This window comes from Lottia gigantea (genome assembly GCF_000327385.1).
Source record: "Lottia gigantea unplaced genomic scaffold LOTGIsca_84, whole genome shotgun sequence".
Lineage (NCBI taxonomy): Eukaryota > Metazoa > Mollusca > Gastropoda > Lottiidae > Lottia > Lottia gigantea.
This window is the reverse complement of record NW_008710779.1, coordinates 883,078-906,808: the sequence shown is the minus strand read 5'-3', so window position 1 is coordinate 906,808 and position 23,731 is coordinate 883,078. Positions and strand designations below refer to the sequence as shown.

The 23,731-nt window shown below is 30.1% G+C and overlaps 3 protein-coding genes across 3 annotated transcripts; 2 read left to right on the top strand and 1 right to left on the bottom strand.

The window, feature by feature from the left end:
* Positions 1–447: 447 nt before the first annotated feature.
* Positions 448–5,367, top strand: LOTGIDRAFT_197313 (hypothetical protein). The gene is made up of 11 exons (XM_009067636.1): positions 448–478; positions 755–925; positions 1,164–1,259; positions 1,626–1,683; positions 2,186–2,301; positions 2,813–2,974; positions 3,328–3,465; positions 3,771–3,836; positions 4,128–4,191; positions 4,558–4,631; positions 4,999–5,367. Exons 2-11 carry the CDS (start codon positions 767–769, stop codon positions 5,242–5,244), a joined length of 1,179 nt encoding a protein of 392 aa, XP_009065884.1. The 5' UTR covers positions 448–478; positions 755–766; the 3' UTR covers positions 5,245–5,367.
* Positions 5,368–7,764: 2,397 nt separating this feature from the next.
* Positions 7,765–8,082, top strand: LOTGIDRAFT_133406 (hypothetical protein; the record flags this gene model as incomplete). The annotated part of the gene is made up of 1 exon (XM_009067635.1): positions 7,765–8,082. A coding segment is annotated over one exon (318 nt), but the record flags the coding sequence as incomplete, so codon positions are not given.
* A 1,634-nt stretch (positions 8,083–9,716) lies between these two features.
* LOTGIDRAFT_133402 (hypothetical protein) lies at positions 9,717–22,757 on the bottom strand (the record flags this gene model as incomplete). Its single annotated transcript, XM_009067634.1, has 10 exons — positions 9,717–9,889; positions 10,271–10,352; positions 11,076–11,197; positions 11,491–11,551; positions 11,740–11,799; positions 12,005–12,103; positions 12,382–12,428; positions 19,365–19,426; positions 20,945–21,036; positions 22,599–22,757. 10 exons carry the CDS (start codon positions 22,755–22,757, stop codon positions 9,717–9,719), a joined length of 957 nt encoding a protein of 318 aa, XP_009065882.1.
* Between the last annotated feature and the right edge of the window lie 974 nt (positions 22,758–23,731).

The following is a 23,731-nucleotide window of genomic DNA, read 5'->3' as shown; positions in this document are numbered from 1 at the left end:
TGATTATGCTTCAAATAAAAAAAAATCGTTATGTAAAGATAAACCAATTTAGTTTAACATTATCCTGAGTCAGAAAGGTAAAAGACTCATTTTTGGTGAAAGAAAAACCCAAAAACATATTTACTTATCACGAGCTCTAAGGTTTTCCAAAAAAAATAATTCTTTTATATTTTTTTGGGGGGTAAATATGTTCCATGTTGATTTTTGTGGCATTGTTTATTAATCGCAAGATTTAAAATTGCAAGTGTGGTCGAGCAAGATATTTTTGCACATTTGGGTCTGATTATAAAATGTAATCACTGAAATCGTCATTTACCAACAAGAAAAAGATTTGCAAATGTTTTTATTCGTTTCAAGAATGATTCTTCGTCAAATCCTAAATATGTACGTACTGCAAATTACTAAAAATAGTTTTCTACTTTTACTTTGTTGTCATACGATGTAAATAAACATTCTTTGAAGAATTGAAGAACAAAAGGTACAGGTAATATTCTTTAGCTGAACGGGGTATGAGTAGACTTGGTCAAGAAGGGATATCTTCTTATGGCTACTTATATCTATTATCCGATTATGTAGGTCTACCAACCACAAGTGAAGGATGGGGTGGTTGATTGAATAATATCAATTTCTGAGTAATGTCTCCGTTACAGATCTAATCTACGAACATGAGCTCAGAATTCAAATTAGCAAATCTGTAACTAAATGACTGTGATCATTATTAAGAATTTGGTTTTATTTTCATTTTTGGTTTTAGAGAGAAAACAAAATGAGAGAGACAGATAAAGAAGTACATGTAATAACAGGGGGAGGTGGCTACCCTGGTTTCTGTCTTGGTAAACAATTGATACATGATGGTCATCTAGTCAGGCTATTAGATATTAGAGAACCTACTACAGATTTATTAGATGGAATGGAATTTATTAAGGTATTATATAGTGTCTGTAACCTGTAATGTGACCATTTAAATTACAGTAAATCAAGTGGTCTGAGAACGATTTCCATTTGAAACTATCCTAGACATGCTTATCTTTTGAACTCTTCTAAAAGAAGTAGAAATTGGTATTTCAATTTCAAAGTACATTTCAAGAAGGGTTTGAGACTAAAGGGATTTTTTTTTACACACTTTCTGGAGTAATATACTGTCTGTCTTTTAATTGTTATAGGGAGATATAAGAAAGTTAGAAGATGTTAATAAAGCATTTACAGACAGTAGTATTGTGTATCATATGGCATCTTTTGGTATGTCAGGCAGAGATCAGGTATGCTATTATATTATGCTATGGTCTAGTATACAGTGCGTGTTTACTGTAAAGTGTGCATCATCAACAAAGGTCCCTTGCAATACTAACAGTCCTCCTTGTAATTGATCCCTGATGGTCAATGGTGCTAAAATGGAAGACCATACTCCACAAGACAAAGTCACAATAGTCAGTGCCCTGAACAACATTTGGCACTGGGAAAAACATTTGATACTCTGAAAAACATTGAATCCCCCGAACATGATTGGCTGCTCTGAACAATATTAGGTGCCTGAACAACATTTGATGCTCTTTTAGGTGCCAAGAACTACATTTAGTTTCCTTAATACATTGGGTGCAACTAAACATATTATTTTTTTTATTCAGCTGAATAAGAAATTAATAGATGAAATTAATATTGGTGGTACAGAGAATGTTATAAAAGGTATTTACTTATGAAAAAATATACCTACTCATCTGATTGACAAGATAAGGTCCTCAAATTCTGTCAACTTGAAGACTTTTAAGAATGGATTCACCTGCAAGAAAATGACGAACAGACTTTCATCATACTAATATTAGTTATATTGCTTGGAAACTTAATTTGGAGGGAATGGATTATCGTCACTTCTACCAGTTCCTTGAGCTCGAGTCATAAACTAATTTACAAAAGAAACTTTTCACAGACTTCAGTTGACCAAACACTGTATGCTTATTGCAGAGAATAGTGGAGAATGCAATATCAGCATAACAATGCTTTTTCATTTTAAATCATGAAAATCATGGAAAGTCATTATAATTAAACATCATAAATCTCACATTGGACTGTTATTTGGTGTTTGGTCAAGTGAAGTTGGTAAAAACTGTATTTTGTCTAGTAGTTTCCTAAGTTATTAGAATAGCTTAAAGAATAAATATGATAATTAAAAGTGTTTTGTGTATTTCAGCCTGTTATGAAAACAATATCAAACGCTTAGTATTTACCAGTACTTATAATGTTGTATATGGTGGAGAAGAAATTATAAATGGTGATGAAAGTTTACCATATTTATCAGACCATAAGGTTAGTATATTATGTGAGGTTATTGTTTTTATTTACATACTTCCATACTTTGTGTTATTGATTACTGTTAACACTTTTTTCTAAGGGATTATTGAACTTCAATAATGTTGTTTACCGGTGTTAACAGTGGCAGTGCCTCTAAACTGGGGGTACAAATAGGGGGCAAACTGACTTAATTGGGGTACAACTGTCGAGGTGGAGAGGTTGAAATTCAAAATGCTGTAGCTCTGGGGAGAGCAAAAGTCCTTTGAACATCTGAAGGAATTCTCCCCAAATTTAAAAAAAAAAAAAAGAATTGATTTGGCGCATTCTGACACATATTTGTGTGGGGTAAAAGTGTATAAATATACGTTAGAAATCTGTTAGAAATGAAGTGGAGGTACAATTAGTGGGACAAACCATTTTCAAGGGGGTAAATGGGGTACACGATTTTTTACTACCGACGTTGTAATTTGATTGGTTAAAATAAATACAGAATATTAGAAATTATCAAATTATGTTTGAAATCTAGTTTACAGATCAGTATTCTAAAACCAAACGTGAAGCAGAAGAGAAGGTATTAGATGTTAATAACACAGTAACTTCAGATGGTCATACGAGGCTATATACTTGTGCCTTAAGATTAGCTGGTGTTTATGGTCCGGGTGAACAAAGACATATACCTCGAATTGTGGTATGTATTGTGGACATTTTTCAATTTCAACATTGAAACAGCTTGTGCATGTTAAAGGAATGCTACCTCTTAGGATGAACACAAAATTGAAAGTTTAAAACTTGGACATTAAGAGTATATATATTCCCTGTAAATGACAATAAACCCATAACTAAGTAATTGTTGAAAAACACTTGAGAATATTAAGCATTTTAAATAGATACCTGTAGTTAACAATGATCAACAGAATTATTGTGAATACATTTATGTTAATTTGTGTCCAAACTCTTGAGGTGGTCATAAGCAGTTGAATATCATTTAATTTGATCAGAACATTTTGTGAGAAGGAAAATTGAAATTTGATATTATTTCAGTCCTATATTGAACAAGGTTTAACAGTAGTAATATATGGTGCTAAAGAGTCAAAAGTAGATTTTTTACATGTTGATAATTTAGTACAAGGTCATATATTAGCTGGACAGGCTTTATCAAAACATAAAAATCAAAAAGTGGTGAGTAAGCTTTTTATGTTTTTTCTCTGCTCTGCTCTGCTGAAATTAGAGATGAGATGAAAACTTTTCAACAGTGGAATAATCTCATTTGTTAGTTCTCAAGTCCAGTCGCTATGCAAAAAGCTAAGGAATGAAATTAGATATATTGAAATAAAAATGATTTAAAATTATCTGTTAGTGGTTGTCATAATACCAATTGCTGATATATCTTTAAGGACATTATAGAATTGACAGGAATGGTGTATGAACAAATTGCAAATATGATTTTTCTCCTGATTACATATACACATATTTTGTATTTTTAGGCTGGTCAGGTATATTTTTTATCAGATGGAAAACCAATCAATAATTTTGAGTTCTTTAGACCCTTGGTAAGTATATTTTGCAATAAGACTCATGTCACACTCTCAGACATGTAAGATCAACAGTTTGATCAGAATGATTTAGGGGACAACAAACAGGTATTGGTGTTGATATGCCAACTAGAATTTGTCTATCTATAGTGCACAACTCTCTGAATAGATACATGTGTATGATGTATTTGTCTATCTATAGTGTACAACTCTATGAATTGATACATGTGTATGATGTATTTGTCTATATAGAGTGTGAGCACAACTCTCTGATTTGATACATGTTTATGATATATTTGTCTTTTTCAGTTTGAAGATTTGGGTTATACCTATCCTAAAATACGTCTTCCTTTTAATGTTATCTTTTATATGGGTATGTATTTATTGGAATAACAAATAAATTTATGAATGTTGCCTTCAACAAAGTGATGTCACATAAGGTTAACGTCATATGCTTAAAGTTATATTACTTGGTGTTCAGGGTATATGACGTGATGTCACATAAGGTTAACGTCATATGCTTAAAGTTATATTACTTGGAGTTCATGGTATATGACACTTTATTTCATTTACACTTAGTGTTCAAAAGGTTAAGAAGTATGAGCTGTTTAGCCTGCAACACCCTGTATAGTACTTAATATGACAGAAGTGCTCAAATACAAACCTTGTACCAGTATACGTTATGTGTAATGGATGAATTGTCTAATGATATACATATATTTTTGTAATCCCATTTCAGCCTTTCTGATAGAAATAATACACAGTATTGTTGGTAGATTTTATAATTTTCAACCATTGCTCACAAGAACAGAGGTAGATTTATTTTTATACTAAGTTTGGGCATATATTGTGATAATATTGACTATTAGTCGGTCTGTCTGTTCCTATTTAGCTCATGTTCATTTTTGACGATACAAATTTGCAGGGATAATGCCTTTTCATTTGCATAATGATTGAACAGTACGGGAATTGATAAGCAACATTTTCGTCTCAATTTTGATCTAACAAGTTTTCAACCTCATTCCCGTTCTAATGACCTTATTTTTGACCAATGAAGTGTGTAATTGTTGGATATTGAAAGCTAAAGTAGAGCAATATGACAGCCATTTTGGATTTCACTTGACCACAATTCGTTATAAATGGTTATATTTTCAGATAAATGTTTTTTTTTTTTTTGTAGGTATATAAAACGGGGATAACACATTATTTCAGTATTAATAAAGCTAGTGAAGAATTAGGATATAAACCAACAGTACAGAATGATTTATCACAAGTTGTGAAATACTATCAAAAAATAGGACGCGTTAAACAACCAAAATCTTCTAAAACATTGAAATACTATTTTGTTAATTTGATAATATTTTTCATTATATTTTCAATTATTATGTCTTTTTTACCAACTGCAACTGGTCCATATATGAGGTAATTTAATTTGATATAGTCCATTAACTATTTATTTTCTATGATTCAATATTCTACATTCACTGGTTTATAAATTTTTTAATGTTGTATGTATCTTACAAATATTCAATAAAAAAATATTTTCCTGAAACAAAATATTTTCACTGTTAAAATAGTTCTCATTATATAAAGTTTAGAGGGATGAAACACTTCCATCATATGAATTACTAAGAGTTGTAATACATGTATGTAATTTTACTAGTACTCTAAACACACTTCTCGCCTTTCACATAAAATGATGAACTGGCAGTACTTCTTACTGTGAATATTTCGCTCCAGAAAATAATTAGCATTATGTGGTTCAGAAAACTTTTGATTGGTGAAAGCTTGAGTTTATATTAGAAAACAAATTTATTTTGATAAAAGTAATCTAAAATGACAGATAAAACAGAAAAATCTTACCTGTTACATTTACACGGGTATTACATGATAGGTCATTTACAAAACTTCTGGCTGCAAATTCACTTTGTTTTACTGCAAAGCATATACAATATGAGAAATATTGTTAAATTGCAGTGATTTTTCAATATCAATAAATGAAGTAGGGTGTGCAGTGTGGTGTACAGTGAGGGCATTGGCATCATCAATTGGAAGTGCAGGGGACATTTGCTCAGGTACATATACCAACCATCTAGTGGCAAAAATACAGTTGCTTGCATGTGAGTCCAAGTGATGAATGATTTCAAAGTAGTTAGAGGTGTGCACATATTGACAAAAATATTTCTTGCAGTAAAGGGAAATCCAAATAATAACAACTTTGCCAGTTGCCATGGAAAATCCATCTACATCATGGATTGGCAATTGAAAAAAGATAACAAATAATATAAAGATAACTAATAATTGTTATTTACAAAGAACACAACAATATTACTTTCTACAATCTTATTATTTCATTATAACACTACTGTTAACTTCATATATTCAACATATCAAAGAGTCATTGTATTTTTTTTGGCAACTTCTGTGAATTTTTGAAAACAATAACACAAGTCAGTCACTTTTGTTTTCATACAAAAAATTCAATATTGTCTTAAGCCTTAAGACAAATTTTATAAAAGAAATCGTAGCCCTGCATGTTTCCAAACGATTTCAAGTTGCAAAGGCATAAAGACAAAATACATTAATCATTTTGTTAATTGCCAACAATTTAACACTTCTGTAAAGAGAAAAAATATTTTTTCTTAAGTTCATACAGGTCACTATAAAACTTTGATATGATCTATATATGGATAGGCATAATCTGATATTAATTAAAAATAAAATTCATCTCTTAGGGTAATACATAATGCTTTTGAGGCCAGACAAATTTATTTCCTTGTTTTACAAATCCTCTTTCCTCAATATTGAAGAAATCAGAAGAAAAAAATCTGCTCTGCTGGGAAAAATAAAAAAAACCTTCATTCCAAATGAAAAAAAAAAAAATCATCATCAGAAACTCCTATTATTAATAAAATATATGATTTTTAATTAAATCAATACTGAGAATGTAAGAAAAATGAGGTCAATACTGGCTTTCATTATGTTTTTTTTTCTCCCGCCTTTTCCCACAAATTTGGTCTTAATTTTTTCTGCTCCTGCCTTTTCAGATTTTTTAAACAAAATCCATACAACAAAAAATATATTTGTCTGACCTGATGAAAATAAATTTTTTTATTTTGATCAAAAGTATTCTATACCCAATTTTCTTGTATATTGACCATTTTCAACATACGTAAAGAACAATTTCAGCAAGGTAAAATAACAATGACTACATAAAACAATAGATTAGTAAAAACTTGCTTTCTTTCCCATCAAAATAACAATCTAATATTAACATGATTACAGTAGTATGTGTAGTAGTCATAAGTAACAAATATAAATATTCATAAAATACATTCCCAACGTTATCTTCATTTACAAAATAAAACATTACAGGCAAAGAATGTAACTATGGTGGCGCTCGATTGAAGAGTTCTGTTTCTGCCAATTCTGCTCTCTATTGAATGTACGGAAGCGGAATACGTCACATTCAAAATTTCCCCATCTATATCCTTCTCCGTCATAATGAATTATATCTGCACCTACTATTTTTCTGGATTCCTGGAACACATTCTGAACTTGTTTTATTGACGTTCTGTTGTTTCCATAAATTCCGAATGTACAGAACTCGCCAATCGAGCGGCCCCTAAGTATCATGACATGATAAATAATAATAATAGACAAATTATCTTCTCATAGGATCAACCTACATCTACTCTCACTCTATATGGCATTGTAAAATATTTAAGGTTCAGCAAAACATTTCTTGGACAACTAAAATTAGGTTACAGCTGTGAACACCTGGTAACCACTCAAAACAGAACTTCTTTTTTACAACTTTTAAACTACTTGTTTGGGCTCTTTATACATTTCAAAACTATTGCATTAAAAACAATTCTCTATGACTAGATGATCTCTATGTTTTGACTCTGCATAAGTTTTCTGTGTTGTTATGACTTACATGTGAGTTTTCTGTGTTGTTATGACTTGCATGTCAGTTTTCTGTATTGTTATGACTTACATGTCAGTTTTCTGTGTTGTTATGACTTGCATGTCAGTTTTCTGTGTTGTTATGACTTACATGTCAGTTTTCTGTGTTGTCATGACTTACATGTCAGTTTTCTGTGTTGTTATGACTTACATGTCAGTTTTCTATGCTGTTATGACTTACATGTCAGTTTTCTGTGTTTTAATGACTTACATGTCAGTTTTCTGTGTTGTTATGACTTACATGTTAATTTTCTGTGTTACCATGACTTCATGTCAGATTTCTGTGTTGTCATGACTTACATGTCAGATCTCTATGTTTTGACTCTGCATAAGTTTTCTGTGTTGTTATGACTTACTTTCTACTTTAGATTAACACCAAAGACTGACAAAATTGTGCAATGAATTGAATTATTGCAAGACAACAGAATTGTTAAACTGAAACTTTGTAGAACAAAAATGAATTATTAGCAAAATTGTTCTATCAAATATATTAGTACATAACTGGATTATGTGTAATTTCAAATGATTACTTACTTACTATAAAACATATCCGCTTGATTGACTAACAAAAGAACAAATTTAAACTTTGGGATTAACAAAGAAATATAATTTTTAGCTTACTGATAACTGACATTACTGAATATAGAACATTAGGCCTACTTGTATGTTGAAATAATGTCAAGATCGTAAAATGCGTAAACAATTGTGGGTGTAGGACCAATACAATTAATCAAATGCTAACATTACTTACTTACTGGATTACAAAATGAACATTCCGAAACGAGAAGTAAGAAAATGGGAGCATAACTGAATTGTGAACATATCAATTTGTTAGATAACAAGGGAACATAACTGAATTGTGAACATATCAATTTGTTGGATAACAAGGGAACTTTACTGAATTGTGAACATATCAATTTTTTGGATTACAAAGTGAACATAAGTGAACATTAATTGTTGGATTAAGAAAAAAGGTATCATAACTGCATTGTGAATATATCAAATGGTAACATAACTGCATTGTGAATATATCAAATGGTAACATAACTGTATTGTGAATATATCAAATTAGTGGATAACAAAAGAACATAACTGAATAATTGGATGGAAATGATTTAAATTGAAATTTAATGGACAGTACATTGTATATTATTGCAGCAGTATAATAGATGATGTTTAACATATCTAACACATAATCAAAAAAATAAATACATGTTCACATAAAAAAAAAATATGATTATTTACTTAAATGGATAATTCAAATAGGTAATTCAAGGCTACATGTGAAATTTGAAGATTAATAATTTACCATTCTAAATTAAAAGCAATGGGTACTAGTTGTACTGAAACTTAAATGACAAAGGCTAAATATTATATTGCTTTAAATGGTTTATCAAAAGTGTTAAAACACCATAAGAGCTGTCTTTATTATGGGTTTCCTCAAGAACACACTCTCATGCCATGAAAAGGAAATTTTTGAGGGAGCATCAATACATAATGTTCCAATTATTTTCTACAAAATAACAGACAGTAATTTAGATCCTCAACTTACTTTAAAGACACACAAAAGTTATAGTCTACAAGTATCTCATATATAATCTTACTGATGTATACGAAGTTACGAGCTGGCAATATATTCCTTCAATGTGATACCCTGATATTTAAATATTAAAATATTTCTAAAGGAATGTTCAACAAAATGACGCAATATTTGGTGGCGTGGACTAGTATTTTGATCTAAGATATAACACTTCATTCACAACCAAATACCAAACTTGGTAATTTTGCTGAACATTTCCTTTAATTTCTATAATAATTTGGATAAAATGAGGCATTTACATAGTTACATTACTGAGAAGTCACTCATTGTTCACTCTATCTTCAGTACTTAGCGGATAATATAAAAACATTTGAGCAGTTTCAATACACTCACACAGACAATGATACATAACTATTATACTGAGAGATATTTCTTTTTAATATATCACCGCACGGACCCAATACACGTTCAAACCTGGCTCGATCTAACTTGACACATTTTAATTGACTTCTAGCTACCACTGTGGCTGCCCTGGGTCTATCTAGTAAAAGTGCTATTTCTCCTGAAAAATGAACAATATTTACCATACGAAAATGGAAACAAACAAATTTGATATGAGTAGTACTGAAACAATTATTAACAGTGTGGTACAGATATGGCAATTTTGGAATATAAGATGGAAGAGGATCTATCTGATGGTCTTGAATAGCCAAATAATTTTCTTCTGTTAATCTTCTGAAGACACTAATTCATCATTGAACTTAACAAAGATCTCAATTTTTGCAAGGCCAAGGTCTGTAGCTTAGCAACCTCTCACAGTATGTCACACAAAATTAAACTGATATGAGATCTCTTCATTTAGCTTCTTCATTGAATTCATTTAAATATTATAATATTGTATAATGTAATATTTTTTTCACATTATAATTCAGGAACAACTTACCAAAATAATCAGAGGTTCCTAATCGGCCCACTTCAACTGGTTCCTCATTTTCAGATCTTCTTTGTAAAACAGCTGCAGTACCCTGTTATAAATAAATGTGTAAGAGAAATGAAATAAAAGTTTTATATCCTACTGCGGTTATATATAGAAATAGAAAGTAAAATTTCTAGTTTAAGGTGTTTTTGAAGGAATTTTACGATTTTTGTATGGTACTACTTAGCTACTTCTGAATACTATTTACATATATTCAAGACCAACATTCAAATTAAAATAAGACCAAACTTTCGTTCCATTTTCTATAAGCTTTTATCTTTAATATAGCAACTTCAGTTATGTCTGAAGACTGGTCTGTTAAACATTCGTCAAAATAACCTTTTGACCTAATCTGATGACATCTGCTTTAATCAAATTCTTCATTCTCTCACAAAATGCTAGCGTTGGAGAGAATTTTGAAATTTGACTGGTTAGGTCAAATTATTTTGATGAATGTTTAAGAGGCCAGTCTATAGACCCCAACTGAAGTGGCTATATTAAAATAAAAGGTAACTATAATAAAACAGAACGAAAGTTTGGTCTTATTCTAATTAGACTGCAAGATAAAAAATTGGCTTTAAGAATAAATCAAATTGGCTGGCTCTTTTACTGATCTGAACTGTCAATTTTTCCCACTTAGTCTAAGCTTCAAAACCATTATTGGCATTCTCCATGCTTATGTAAAAGATATAATGATTCTTTAAGTGATATTGTCATGCAAGAATTTTTAAAACTGTCTGCATACAGTCAATCGTAACAAGAGATAACTTACTTCTAATATGATAAAGAAATCTTCTCCAGGTTCACCCTGTGTTACTATAACCTGACCTTCTTCAAATTGAACAGGTTCTAACGCATCAGACACTGTTAATCTTTCCCATTTATCTAGATTCTCTATAATTAGAAATAACATAGTTCATTAATTACAATTAGAACTATTACCATACTCAATTTGAATTCTCTAGGGTCATTCTAGTTGTGCATTTTTTTAAAATGGATTTTTACATCCTATTTTTTTCCTCTTGATTTAACCATGTCATACAGAATGTAATGAAGGAAGAATTTCTAAGACAACATAATTATCTACCAAATCTTTGATTTTCATCAGTCACAATATCTTTAGAATTCATAACTTGTAGCATATAGGGCCTTATCTCACTCATATTGAAAAAGTTATTAAAACTCACCAAGAATTGAAACTTTAGTCAAGAACTCTTCATACATTTTTCTTTTCCTTATTGTGCTACCCTAAAAAACATAAATATTGAAATGCAACATTCACAATAAAAATTGAGGACTTTATGTTAAATTGATAAATAAACAACCATAAATCTATGCAATGAACCTTTCCACGAACAACATTTTGACAAAAACAGGTGAACTGCAATACTGTGAAAGCTTTCCGTCTGCTCACACATGTGAGTCACAACACTTACCATAAGAATACGTCTGTAACTGTCTCTATCTATACCCCATAACTTTACATCATTTTTGGCCTGTAAGAATAACATAATAATATTTAGGTTACAAAACATTCTTCCAGTATGAGTTGGAAACTAATGTGTTTTTACTATTCTTCTGTTGATTGGCCTAAAACTCACTACTGACTGAGATATTTCACAATAAAAAAATGCTGTTTTCTCTGTCAGCCTTCACAGTTCAAAAGGTGTTCAACAATTCAAAAAGAAATTTGGATCTTACTTTAACGGTAGCTGCTCTAGGTGTTCCATAAATTAAAGCTAATTCACCAAAACTAGCTCCTTCACCAATAGTTGATACATGGTCATTATTTACATATATCTGTAAAAGTAACAATCAAATGGTTATTATTTATATAAAAACAAACAGACTGCATATACTTCATGAAATACCTGTATTAATATATTCTTCCACAAGCACTATTTTTCTTAGAAAATGCTTGGAAAGGAACTGTTTATAGTCAAATTCTATTTATCTAGCTATTCAGAATGCCGTCTGCGTTCTTGTACTAATAAAAATGAAGTAACCAAGCCCTACCATCTGATCTCAAGCCTGATTAACACAATATGGAAGAACACAAAAATCCCCGAAATACTTACATCAACATCACCCTGATCTATTACATAGAAATTATCTCCTTCATCACCTGAAATATAGGATTAATACAATTAACATAAACATCATCATGATCTATAACATAGAAATTATTTCCTTCATCAACTGAAATATGGGATTAGTACATTTAACATAAACATCACCCTGATCTATAACAAAGAATTATCTCCTTCATCACCTGAAATATAGGATAATACATTTAAACATAAACACCAGATTGATCTATAACATAGAAATTATCTCCTTCATCACCTGAAATATAGGATAATACATTTAAACATAAACACCAGATTGATCTATAACATAGAAATTATCTCCTTCATCACCTGAAATATAGGATTAATACAACTAACATAAACATCACCCTGATCTATAACATAGAAATTATCTCCTTCATCACCTAAAATATAGGATTAATACAATTAACATAAACATCACTCTGATCTATAACATAGAAATTATCTCCTTCATCACCTGAAATATAGGATTAATATAATCAACATCAACATCACCCTGATCTATAACATAGAAATTATCTCCTTCATCACCTGAAATATAGGATAATACATTTAAACATAAACACCAGATTGATCTATAACATAGAAATTATCTCCTTCATCACCTGAAATATAGGATTAATACAACTAACATAAACATCACCCTGATCTATAACATAGAAATTATCTCCTTCATCACCTGAAATATAGGATTAATACAATTAACATAAACATCACTCTGATCTATAACATAGAAATTATCTCCTTCATCACCTGAAATATAGGATTAATATAATCAACATCAACATCACCCTGATCTATAACATAGAAATTATCTCCTTCATCACCTGAAATATGTGAGAAGTAAAATAAACATTTAACATAATGACCATTTGAGAAATTCAATATAACAGCATGGATAGTCTAAACCTTGCTCAAACTTGCTGGAACTAAGCCCTAAAAGGACAATACTGCAGTAAATTTGACTTAGAAAAAAGTTGATTTATAATACATATGATACATTATACTCTGTTAAAAAGAAGCATAAGTCTACGAAAATATCAAAGAAAGGTGTCATCTAAAAATTGTGTGTAAACATCTTTTTTCACAAGGACTCATTTTTTCCCTAGAGATAATAAAACCAAAACTTTTTTTGAGGTAAATTAACATTTTTGGTCAGAATTGTTACAATAACAATGACAATAAAACTAAGCTTGTTACAAAATTTTGCCTTTGAATTCACTGAGAAAGGCCAGTAAACACCTTAGTTCTTAATTTTCAAAGGCTTTTTCGCAAACTTCAAATCGAAAGATTGCCAATTATGAAGAGAAGTATTATCAAAATATAAGGTTGAAAACTATTATTTGTTTATGATATGAGTTATGATATTAATAAGATTGAAGAAAAAGGTCAAGGTAATTATGATAAGATGGTATGATCAATAGACACCACCTGATAACCATCTTTATAAAAATAATCTTGTCTAATAACAGACTCTAACTGTCAGGTACAATATCTACACGAATACAAATTGACAACACTGAGCAATCATATATTATATCACATGTTATTAATATCTTTATTACCAGCTGATCCCATTTCAAACTTCTTGATTGGCCTTGGATTAACAGGAAAGATGACCTATTCAAAACTGTAGTCTCTATTGTGTTCACAAACAAATTTTGGCGCATTTTTCATAAGTCAAGGGCAATAACTCGAAAAACCGTTCATCGAAAGATCATCAAATTTGAACTTGTCCAAGATCTCATGAATATAACTGATCACACCAAATTTCATTCAACTATTGTCTCTATTGCATTCACAAGCAAATTGTGGACGGGCAGACCTTCGGACGGACAGGGGCAACAACAATATACAACCACACTATAATGTGGGCGTATAAAAACGTTTGCCATAGTAATTTCAAATATTAACAGGCATCACAGACATCCAACTGAAAATTGGAATGATGCAAATAGATGCCAAAAATGTATAGCATGGAATATTTTGGAAATCTTTGCACGTATAATTTACCATGTTTTTGATTATGAGAATGTGAAAAGTGACCTTTTTATGTTGGAAGCAATTATCTCTGCTAACATATTTAATTGAACCTTCTGAAATATTTTTTTCTTTTCAACCATTCAAATTAAAATAGTGGTTTTATTCAAGTATGAATTAAATTCTTGTTCCAAGTAAATGATTTATGACTTGCTAAAAACAAACAAACTAAATTGCATATCTGATGGTTTTTTATATTAATTTAATCAGCTGTGAAACAGATGTTCATACATTTCATATAAAGATACTTTTAAATATTGATATTAATGTCAGTTCCACTTGTTTTTATATAAATGCCTTAAAGGGCTGAAGTCGTTTAAAGGGGAATTCAAGTTTTCATTATCAAAAACGTTGTAAATTGAACCTGAAAATATGTCTAAAGTATGTTATTTATATCTATAGATATATATACAATTAGCTTGTGAACGCAATAGAGACAATAGTTTTTATCTCATTTGAATGAAATTTGGTGTGATCAGTTATATTAATGAAATCTTGGACAAGTTGGAATTTGATGATCTTTCGATGAACGGTTTTCTAGTTATTGCCCTTGACTTATGAAAAACGCGCCAAAATTTGTTCGTGAACACAATAGAGACTACAGTTTTGAATAGGTCATCTTTCCTGTTAATCCAAGGCCAATCAAGAGGTTTGAAATGGGATCAGCTGGTAATAAAGATATTAATAACATGTGATATAATATATGATTGCTCAGTGTTGTCAATTTGTATTCGTGTAGATATTGTACCTGACAGTTAGAGTCTGTTATTAGACAAGACTATTTTTATAAAGATGGTCATCAGGTGGTGTCTTTTGATATAAGATATGCATAGATGCATCTTCTTGATCAAACTTAATTTGTTTTCAAAAGTTTAATTAAACGGAGATTACTAATTTGTTAATTACGCAATTTGACCTAGTTTTGGTGTTTGACTTTATAATGGCTCGATATTAGTATTTGAACCTTGAGAATTAGTTTCTCTACAATTAAGCATTTATTTTACTCAAATCCGTACAGTATTTTTTTCATACAGCTTCCAAAAAAGCATAACAAACTTAAAAACCTTACGTAATGTTTTTAAATATTTTTGACGTTTAAAAATTAACAACTGGATTCTTTTAGTTAAAACTTTCAGATACATTTAGGGCACCTTTCTCTCGATTTTTGGTGTATAGTTTTCACAAATTAGAGCAAAAACTTTCGACCTACTAAAAAAAGGTATGTCCCTTTAAAATAAAACTTGAAACTGATATTCAACCATCTAACTATTTAACAACCATTTATGTATTCTCCAATGCAGATATCATTAATTGAAAACATCTTCATGGGGGAATGTTGTTAACAGTCTGACAATCTATTTCATCATTACCATTTTATAGAATTGTAGAACAACCAGAAGTTGGGTTTTCTACAATCCAATAAATCCATAAAACAAAGTAATTATTCATTGGCCACATTTGAGAATTTAAATTAAGACATTTATATCCTTTAAATTGGTTCAAGAATTGAGTTTTTCTTTAACACTTCTGATAAATTGGATATTACTTGTGTTTTGCACCATGGCTAGTACATTCTGTATCACTTCATATAAAAATTATGTAGCAAATTTCGTGACAAAGTAGTACGGACATCCCTTTCCTATAAAAAAACTTTGTTTTGATTGGTTAAAATTCATGACCTTATACAGCAATTTTCTAGTTCACGGAAGACTTGAACCATTGAACAATGCCTATTATTATACTAAAAGTAGATATTTATTCATATACTGGTAAATGTATCATGTTATATCAATAGATTAATCGATTTCAGGGAATACTTATTTCAGGACTGGTACCATTGCTATATACAGTATATTATATAACAGAGTATGTGTATGTTTGTGTGTGTGTCTTTTCAACTAAAATCATACTAATGACTAACTAATTCTCACATAATTAATAATCTGATCTATTGCTCTGTGACCTAGGCCAGTGCTTTCATTGAGACTCGTTTCAATACATCCTACCACAGAAGTATATTGACTATAGTGTCAATTTTAACTATTAATTAAACATATACTATTTAATAACACATACCTTAAAAAATATATTATATATTATCAATAAAAAAAAACAACAACTTTTCATCAGTTAATTAATAAAAATCGTTTTAATAATTACTATCTTCTCATCTGTACAACCATTTCAAATGTCACCTTACATGTCATTTTTCACAATACTCTTTTATATGGCTCTAGAGACACAGCTTTTCAAACATGCAATGTATTTTTCACTCATGATTCCTTTACACATTGATTATTTCTTAAATCTAATTCATGTGTTCTGTTATGTTTCAGTCATAGCAATATCATCAAAAGAGGTTGTGTTTGAAGGATTATATTTGAAACTTTATGGAATAAGAATTGCAGAATGATTAATCTGACAGAAATAAACCCTTTGTGTTTTACAAAGATAAACACTTGAGTACTCTTGACAATGCTCTTTTAATAGAATATGCATACCAATGTATTGCCTGTCTAGTGGACTGTAGAACTCTTTCCATGAAAAGGTCATGATTCACCAATTTCAGAGGTTCATTTGAGTCTTGAATATATGTAAATAGTCTTCAGAAGTACCAGAACTGTACAAAAATAGCATAATTCCCTTGAAAATACCTCAAGGAATTTCACTTTTAATTTTTTTCTTTCACTAGTTTATCCTCTGCCTGAAAATTAGGGTGCCCAAAAATTGTTCATCTTGTGATAAGGTTTACTATAGGATATAAAGTGTATGGATTATTTTTGATTATCAAGTCCTTCGCTACACTACGCCACACACTAACAGATAATTATGGATAAACATGACTAAGAAGGTTAAAATTTAACCAGTAAGCTATGAACACTATTACTTATTAGCTTAGCTAAATAATTCCTGTTTCTGAGACCAAGGCACAATTGACCTTAGAAAAATGTGAACCATGGCCTTTATGTTATGAACGTAGCTAAAACCAAAAGACGCCATATTTGATTGAATCATCATTAAAAGATCACTTGATCTGTTTAAAATAAATCCCACTACCAATTTATTATGATCCAGTTGATAATGAAAACGTTAAATCTTTCATGATCTAAATTCTCATAATCCCTAGCAGTAAATTAGAATTGACTTTAAAACAATCTATTTCAGTGAATTTCAACCCAAGAAATTGACTATATCAGACCATCTTTTCTATACTAAGTGTTTTTAAAGATCAAATCTTACAGATTTCTTTAGGAAAATGTTCCAAGAAATTAATTTTGTATTTCTTTCTTTGTATTGATATACTGACTATACCTGCTAGTCATGGCCACTACTCTTGGCATTGATCTTTCCTGGATTTTCTGTACCCATTTACAGCTGGGTGGACTAAAATTAAGTGTGAAGATGACTTATTCAAACCCTGACCAAGATGAGAACCATCAACAGCCATTCTTTCAACATAACCACGAAATGATATCATGTAAAGTACTAACGCTCTAAGCACTGTGCTTCTGAAGTATGCGGCAATTTATAATAGTGTACAAGTCTTAGACAATTCCAATAATTACTCTCAAGTCCTTATTATTAATTGTACACAAAAGACTGGAATGATTGTAAATTCTATATACATACAATGTAGTTCACAACAACAACTCTAATCATCCAGTCATTTCCATTACAAAAATCATCTATCAAGTCTATCCAATCAGTTGGTATAATTTGTATTGTAACGTAATCAATAAAGTACTAATGAAACACAATTTTGGATAGTTCACACAGCTACTAATGTTATTATGAGGTATATTCTCATTTTAAAGGGATTGTAAAGAGGTTTTCTAAACTTTCTATGTGTATAGGAGACACTGAAAGCATTCGCTTGCACCATTCCAATTTTCAATCAGACGTCTGTTTTTACAATTCTAATAATTCTATAAGTTTTACGTCGTCACTCTAGCAAAGGTCCTTATATATCAATAGCAGTCTTTGCGATAATGACGTCATAATACGCTTACAAAAAATATTGGAACAGCAAGAACCACAGACGTCTGATTGAAAATTGAAATGGTGCAAAATGATGCTATCAGTGTTCCCGATACACATTAAAAGTTGACAAAACCTCCTTACAATCCCTTTAAGGCTATGCACCATATCATGCAGGCAACTTTAAACAAGTTTTACCAGTTTAAATACAACATGACCTCTTCTTATTTAAGTCTAGATCTTAACATGTTTCACTAAAGAAATAACCAACATCAAAAAAATGTCTATTTTTCATGTGGTGAACACATTTAATCTAACAAATAATGCAATTTCAAGTATCAAGTGAAACTGAAATAATTTGTTTCATCATCAATGAGAAATTTGTTCACTTCTCACTCAGCCAAATCCAGGTTTTGAAATTAATATTTTCCCTGGAGAGCCAATACATCATATAATGCATGAATTTGAAAATCTCATAATGCCTTCAAATATATCTCAAACTAGAAATTTCACTTTCTATTTCAATGGGTTTCATTGGTTTCTCCTATGCCTGACTGTTTTTCACAATGTTTTATAGGAAACATGATGTGTACATGCTAAAAGTGATGTCACTTTCATTTAACTCCAAGCAAGAGACAGTAAAGGTTGTTATACAAAAACAAAATGCTCTCCCATACAGCAAAGTGTTGAGAAAAGGCAAGTTGTCAATGTTACTTTAAAACATGGATAATAATGGATGCATATGAAGACTCGAATTTTTAGGCTAAGATGTGAACACTATTAATGATTATCTTAGCTAAACAATTCCCATTTCTGAGATAAAGGTACAATTGGTCAAACAGATAGTGAACCTGTCCCTATAAAAATATATGATATTTTCTCTTGGCAAGTAGAAAAAAACTTTAAGAATTTCTAACACTGCTGAATCTTACCTTGTTGTATTATGACTTCGCCAGCGTGTCTGTGTACAGGGAACATAGCATCAAAAATATCACTGAAATTACAAAACAACGTTTTCAGGCTTACAATAAAAATGATTTGTTTGTAATGAATCATAATATAAATGATGGTGTCTAAACCATATATGACACTTTCACTGTAGATCAATCCATGACTTACTTGAAGATGATGTTTTTCATTAATATTCTCTTACAATGGAGCATGCAAAGAACAAATCTCATTTAAGATTGGAAAAGATGAGTTATGGTATTAGATGCAGTGACAGTGTTGGATTATTGATACAATAAATAATCGGGGAATTGAATACACAAAGTGCTCGAAAATTGACTTAAAGGGACAGATGCACCATTTTGAGGGGTTGATTTGAGTCTTGAAGAAAGTTCAAGAAATGTACGAAATTCTTATAATTCTTTCAAAAAACAATCTAAGAAGTTATTTTCCTATTTCTAAAGATGTCTTTTCTATATATATGGCAGTGTCTCATGCAAATGCAGATAATTAGAGTGTTGCAATCATCTGATTGGTCAATCACTAAAATTGGTTTTAGATTTTGTTTTTTATCCAATCAGATAACTGTATTTTTTAAAATCTTGATCTTAGCATTTTTAAGTTTTAGAAAATAAGTCCCCTGTTCTGGATACAATGGGGACACAAAAGGTATCTTCTATAATCTATTGTATTTGTAATCAGAGACTATACTCTGCACTTGACGCCATACCTGATCTATTTCCGTCTCTGAGTCAGAAAGAAACAATAAATTGCCATAAAAATATCATAGTTAATCTGCAAATCTATCAAAAATTCCTTAATTGATTCTGACATTACTAGCCTGATAACAGTCAAACTATATATAAAGAGGCTATAGATGAATCAGCAAGATTCTTAGTTTCGAGCTTTCCAAAATAGGATATGAACATTAATCAGCATTAATGCTAACCATTAGTAATTAGTAATCAATAGTTTGAATCAGTAATCAATAGTTTTAATAAGAAATCAATAGTTTAAATAATAATTTTGATTAGTAATGAATACTAGGTAATCAATAGTTTTAATAAGTAATTAGTTTTGAATACTAAGATATCAATAGTTTGAATTGTAATCGATAGTTTAATTAGTAATGAATACTAGGTAATCAATAGATTAATAAGTGATTAGTTTTGAATACTTATATATCAATAGTTTGAATTGTAATCAATAGTTTAATTAGTAATGAATACTAGATAATCAATAGTTTTAATAAGTAATTAGTTTTGAATACTAAGATATCAATAGTTTGAATTGTAATCAATAGTTTGAATTGTAATCAATAGTTTTAATAAGTAATTAGTTTTGAATACTAAGATATCAATAGTTTGAATTGTAATCAATAGTTTAATTAGTAATGAATACTAGGTAATCAATAGTTTAATTAGTAATGAAAACAAGATAATCAATAGTTAAATTAGTAATTAGTAAATTAGTAATTGGTAGTTTTAATAAATTACAAATATTTTCAATAAGTAATTAAAAATCAATAGTTCTAATAAGTTAAAAAAATAAATTAATAACTTACCTTCTTTCATTATCATCTAAATGAGCAAATAAAACATTCTTGGATATAGCCTTCGACAATGCAGCCATAGTTTTATAATCTTTAGGCACAACCTTTAAACAAAACATGAGTATTGCATACATAACCTTTTACAAAGAAACATTGCACGTGCATTAAAAAAATACTGTGTTATTAACTTATTGTGTGACCAAAGCAAAAAGATTTTTGAATTCGTTCAACATTTTTTAAGAATTGGAATATTAGCCTTAAAATAGTATTGTCAGTCTAAGAATGTCTTTGCGCTGATAGAAATATAATTTTTTGTAGGTTTACATTGTAAAGAAACATATTTCCCTCCTAGAAATTTCAACCCAAAATAAGTCTCAAATTTTGGCTGAAAAGTATCCTCTGTAAAAACAAATTTTGAAGACATAATGTATGTTTATATTTTTATCAATGCAAAGACTAACAGCTACTATTCTGAGGCTACTATTCCAATTCTCCTAGCTCAATGCTTTGCTCAGACAAAAAGTTTATAGCACAATATTTTTTTTTTTTGGTATTGCACATTAACAATAATTAACATATAGAAAAAAGCTAAAAAACTGTTTACTTCGCTCAGACAATTTTACTGTTACTTTACAGCATATCCTCAGAGTTTCAAGCTAGATATAAACCTAGACAAGTTGACTATTTCAGATAGTTAACAAAATACTGGTATATATGATATTATTATAAATATTCCAAATAATAAGTATGTGATCATTATGCCAATGTTCAGCTGCCTCAAAAGCGTAGCTCTGATCAACGAAAGATTCCGATGCATTTAATTACACAAGTTACACAACAATATCAAATAAAAACATCAATTATTTTATTTCTGCTGAAAATAGGAAGATAGCTAGTTTTTCATATCTTGACAAGTCACATTGACAGACCCATTTTTACTTCCTGTGCAATGTAAAATTTATATAAAAATGTCCGTTTTACTTCAATCAGCAGGAAAACACTGTGCTTCCTGTTGATGTTTTCTCATTTTACCATTGCCACCTGATTTTGATTTAATGGTTGTGACATATGTCTTTGTTTTTTTTTTATCTCTCATTTAAAAAGATAATCGGTATAGATTATTTTAAAGTGGTTTATACATGAAAATATTTGATATAATGTCACTGGTCTTAACTGCCTGTCAGAATGTCAGACTGAGAATCACAATCAACTGTACTTGCATGGTATTGATATACATTTCTTGAATTGCTGGAGAACCAAATGTCAGATATTAATTCTGATAAATGTTACTGAATCTGAAATTGGGCTGTTTCAGTTGCTACTGCAAATATCAAAGTCTAATTAGAATTAAACCAAACTTTCGTTTCGTTTTTTATTGACCTTAAGGGATATTTTTTGTGAAATGAACAAAAGGTGTATTCCAAGAAGCATTAGACTAGTTTTCAACTAAATACACCTTTTGTTTGTGTCACAAAATCTCAGCGTTGGAAAGGGAATAAATATGATTGGCTGGTGGTGTTATCAAATGGATGAATGTTCAAGAAGCCTGTTGTTAGACCCTAACTGAAGTGGCTAATTTAAAAAAAAAAGCTAATACAAAACTGAACAAAGGTTTGATCTGATTTTCATTAAACGACAAATACTATATATATATCCTAATACAAACCTTTTTAACATATTGAGCTGCATCTTCTTCTTTATAAACTTCAGCACTAACAGCACCTCGTCTTGTTCTGGGTTTCATTGGTGGATGTGGTGGTGTTATGGACACATCATCTTCTCTTTCATCACTAGGTGGTGTGGCTGATTTATGTTTCTCTTTCATTTCATCCTGAAAATACACAAAAACACTCTTTAGTTATTTTCTATTTAAACAACATATCGTTGGTGACCGCTTGAAACCTTGAATATGCCATATATGGTTATTTTCACTTTTTGGTACTGTTCGAAAGCTTAAAAAACGCAAATCATGTGATCTTATTCCTAGCTTGATTGTAAATAGCCTAAAATCACCAATTAAATAACACATATATTAACAGTCAAATTTAATTCCTCGAAAAATATTATTATACACTGTTTTCTGCATTCTATTATACAAGGTATTGAGTGAATAGGTCAGAGTACTCAAATTATTCTATTAGGTTTAAATTGTTAAAAATGATGAAAACCACATATAGCCTCAAACACATAGATAAGATTTACACCCACAAAATTAAGTCTGCACAGCCTACAAGCTAGAAATTTTAACAACTTTCAAAATAAATTTGCACTAACTTAAAAATTGTGAAATCAAACTTGCAACATTCTTTTTAATGATAATATACAAAATTTTCATTCTCTATGATAATGAGACAACTGCTGAATTTAAATATTAATAGAAACCCTTTCATGATAAAAGACATCTTTGATTGCAAACATCAATACAATTCCATGGAGAACACAGACTGAACTTAAAGAGTCCAGATAACTTAAAGGGAATCTTTTCTAAATTTTGTATCATCAATTTGCACCATTTCAATTCTAGCAGATGCCTATGGTTCCTGCAATTCCATTAAAACCAAGTGTTTGATGACATCATTAACAGCGAATTGTAATTGTAATTAAGCATATTTTGTGACAAGTGAACTTGTCTAACACTTAGTTTTGGTGGAATTGCAGGAACCACAGACGTCTGATTGAAAATTGGAATGGTGTTATCAGTGTTCCCTGATACACATAAAATTTGTAGAAAATCTCTTTACAATCCCTTTAAGATAGCAAAGCATAAAATCGTGAGTAACATAAAATTCTACATGAATT

Excerpts from the sequence above, each read along its gene's own strand:
- LOTGIDRAFT_197313 (XM_009067636.1), top strand. The coding sequence starts at position 767 with ATGAGAGAGACAGATAAAGAAGTACATGTAATAACAGGGGGAGGTGGC. Across the intron at positions 3,466-3,770 it reads AACATAAAAATCAAAAAGTG|GCTGGTCAGGTATATTTTTT; the intron begins GTGAGTAAGCTT and ends TTGTATTTTTAG. Across the intron at positions 4,632-4,998 it reads CATTGCTCACAAGAACAGAG|GTATATAAAACGGGGATAAC; the intron begins GTAGATTTATTT and ends TTTTTTTTGTAG.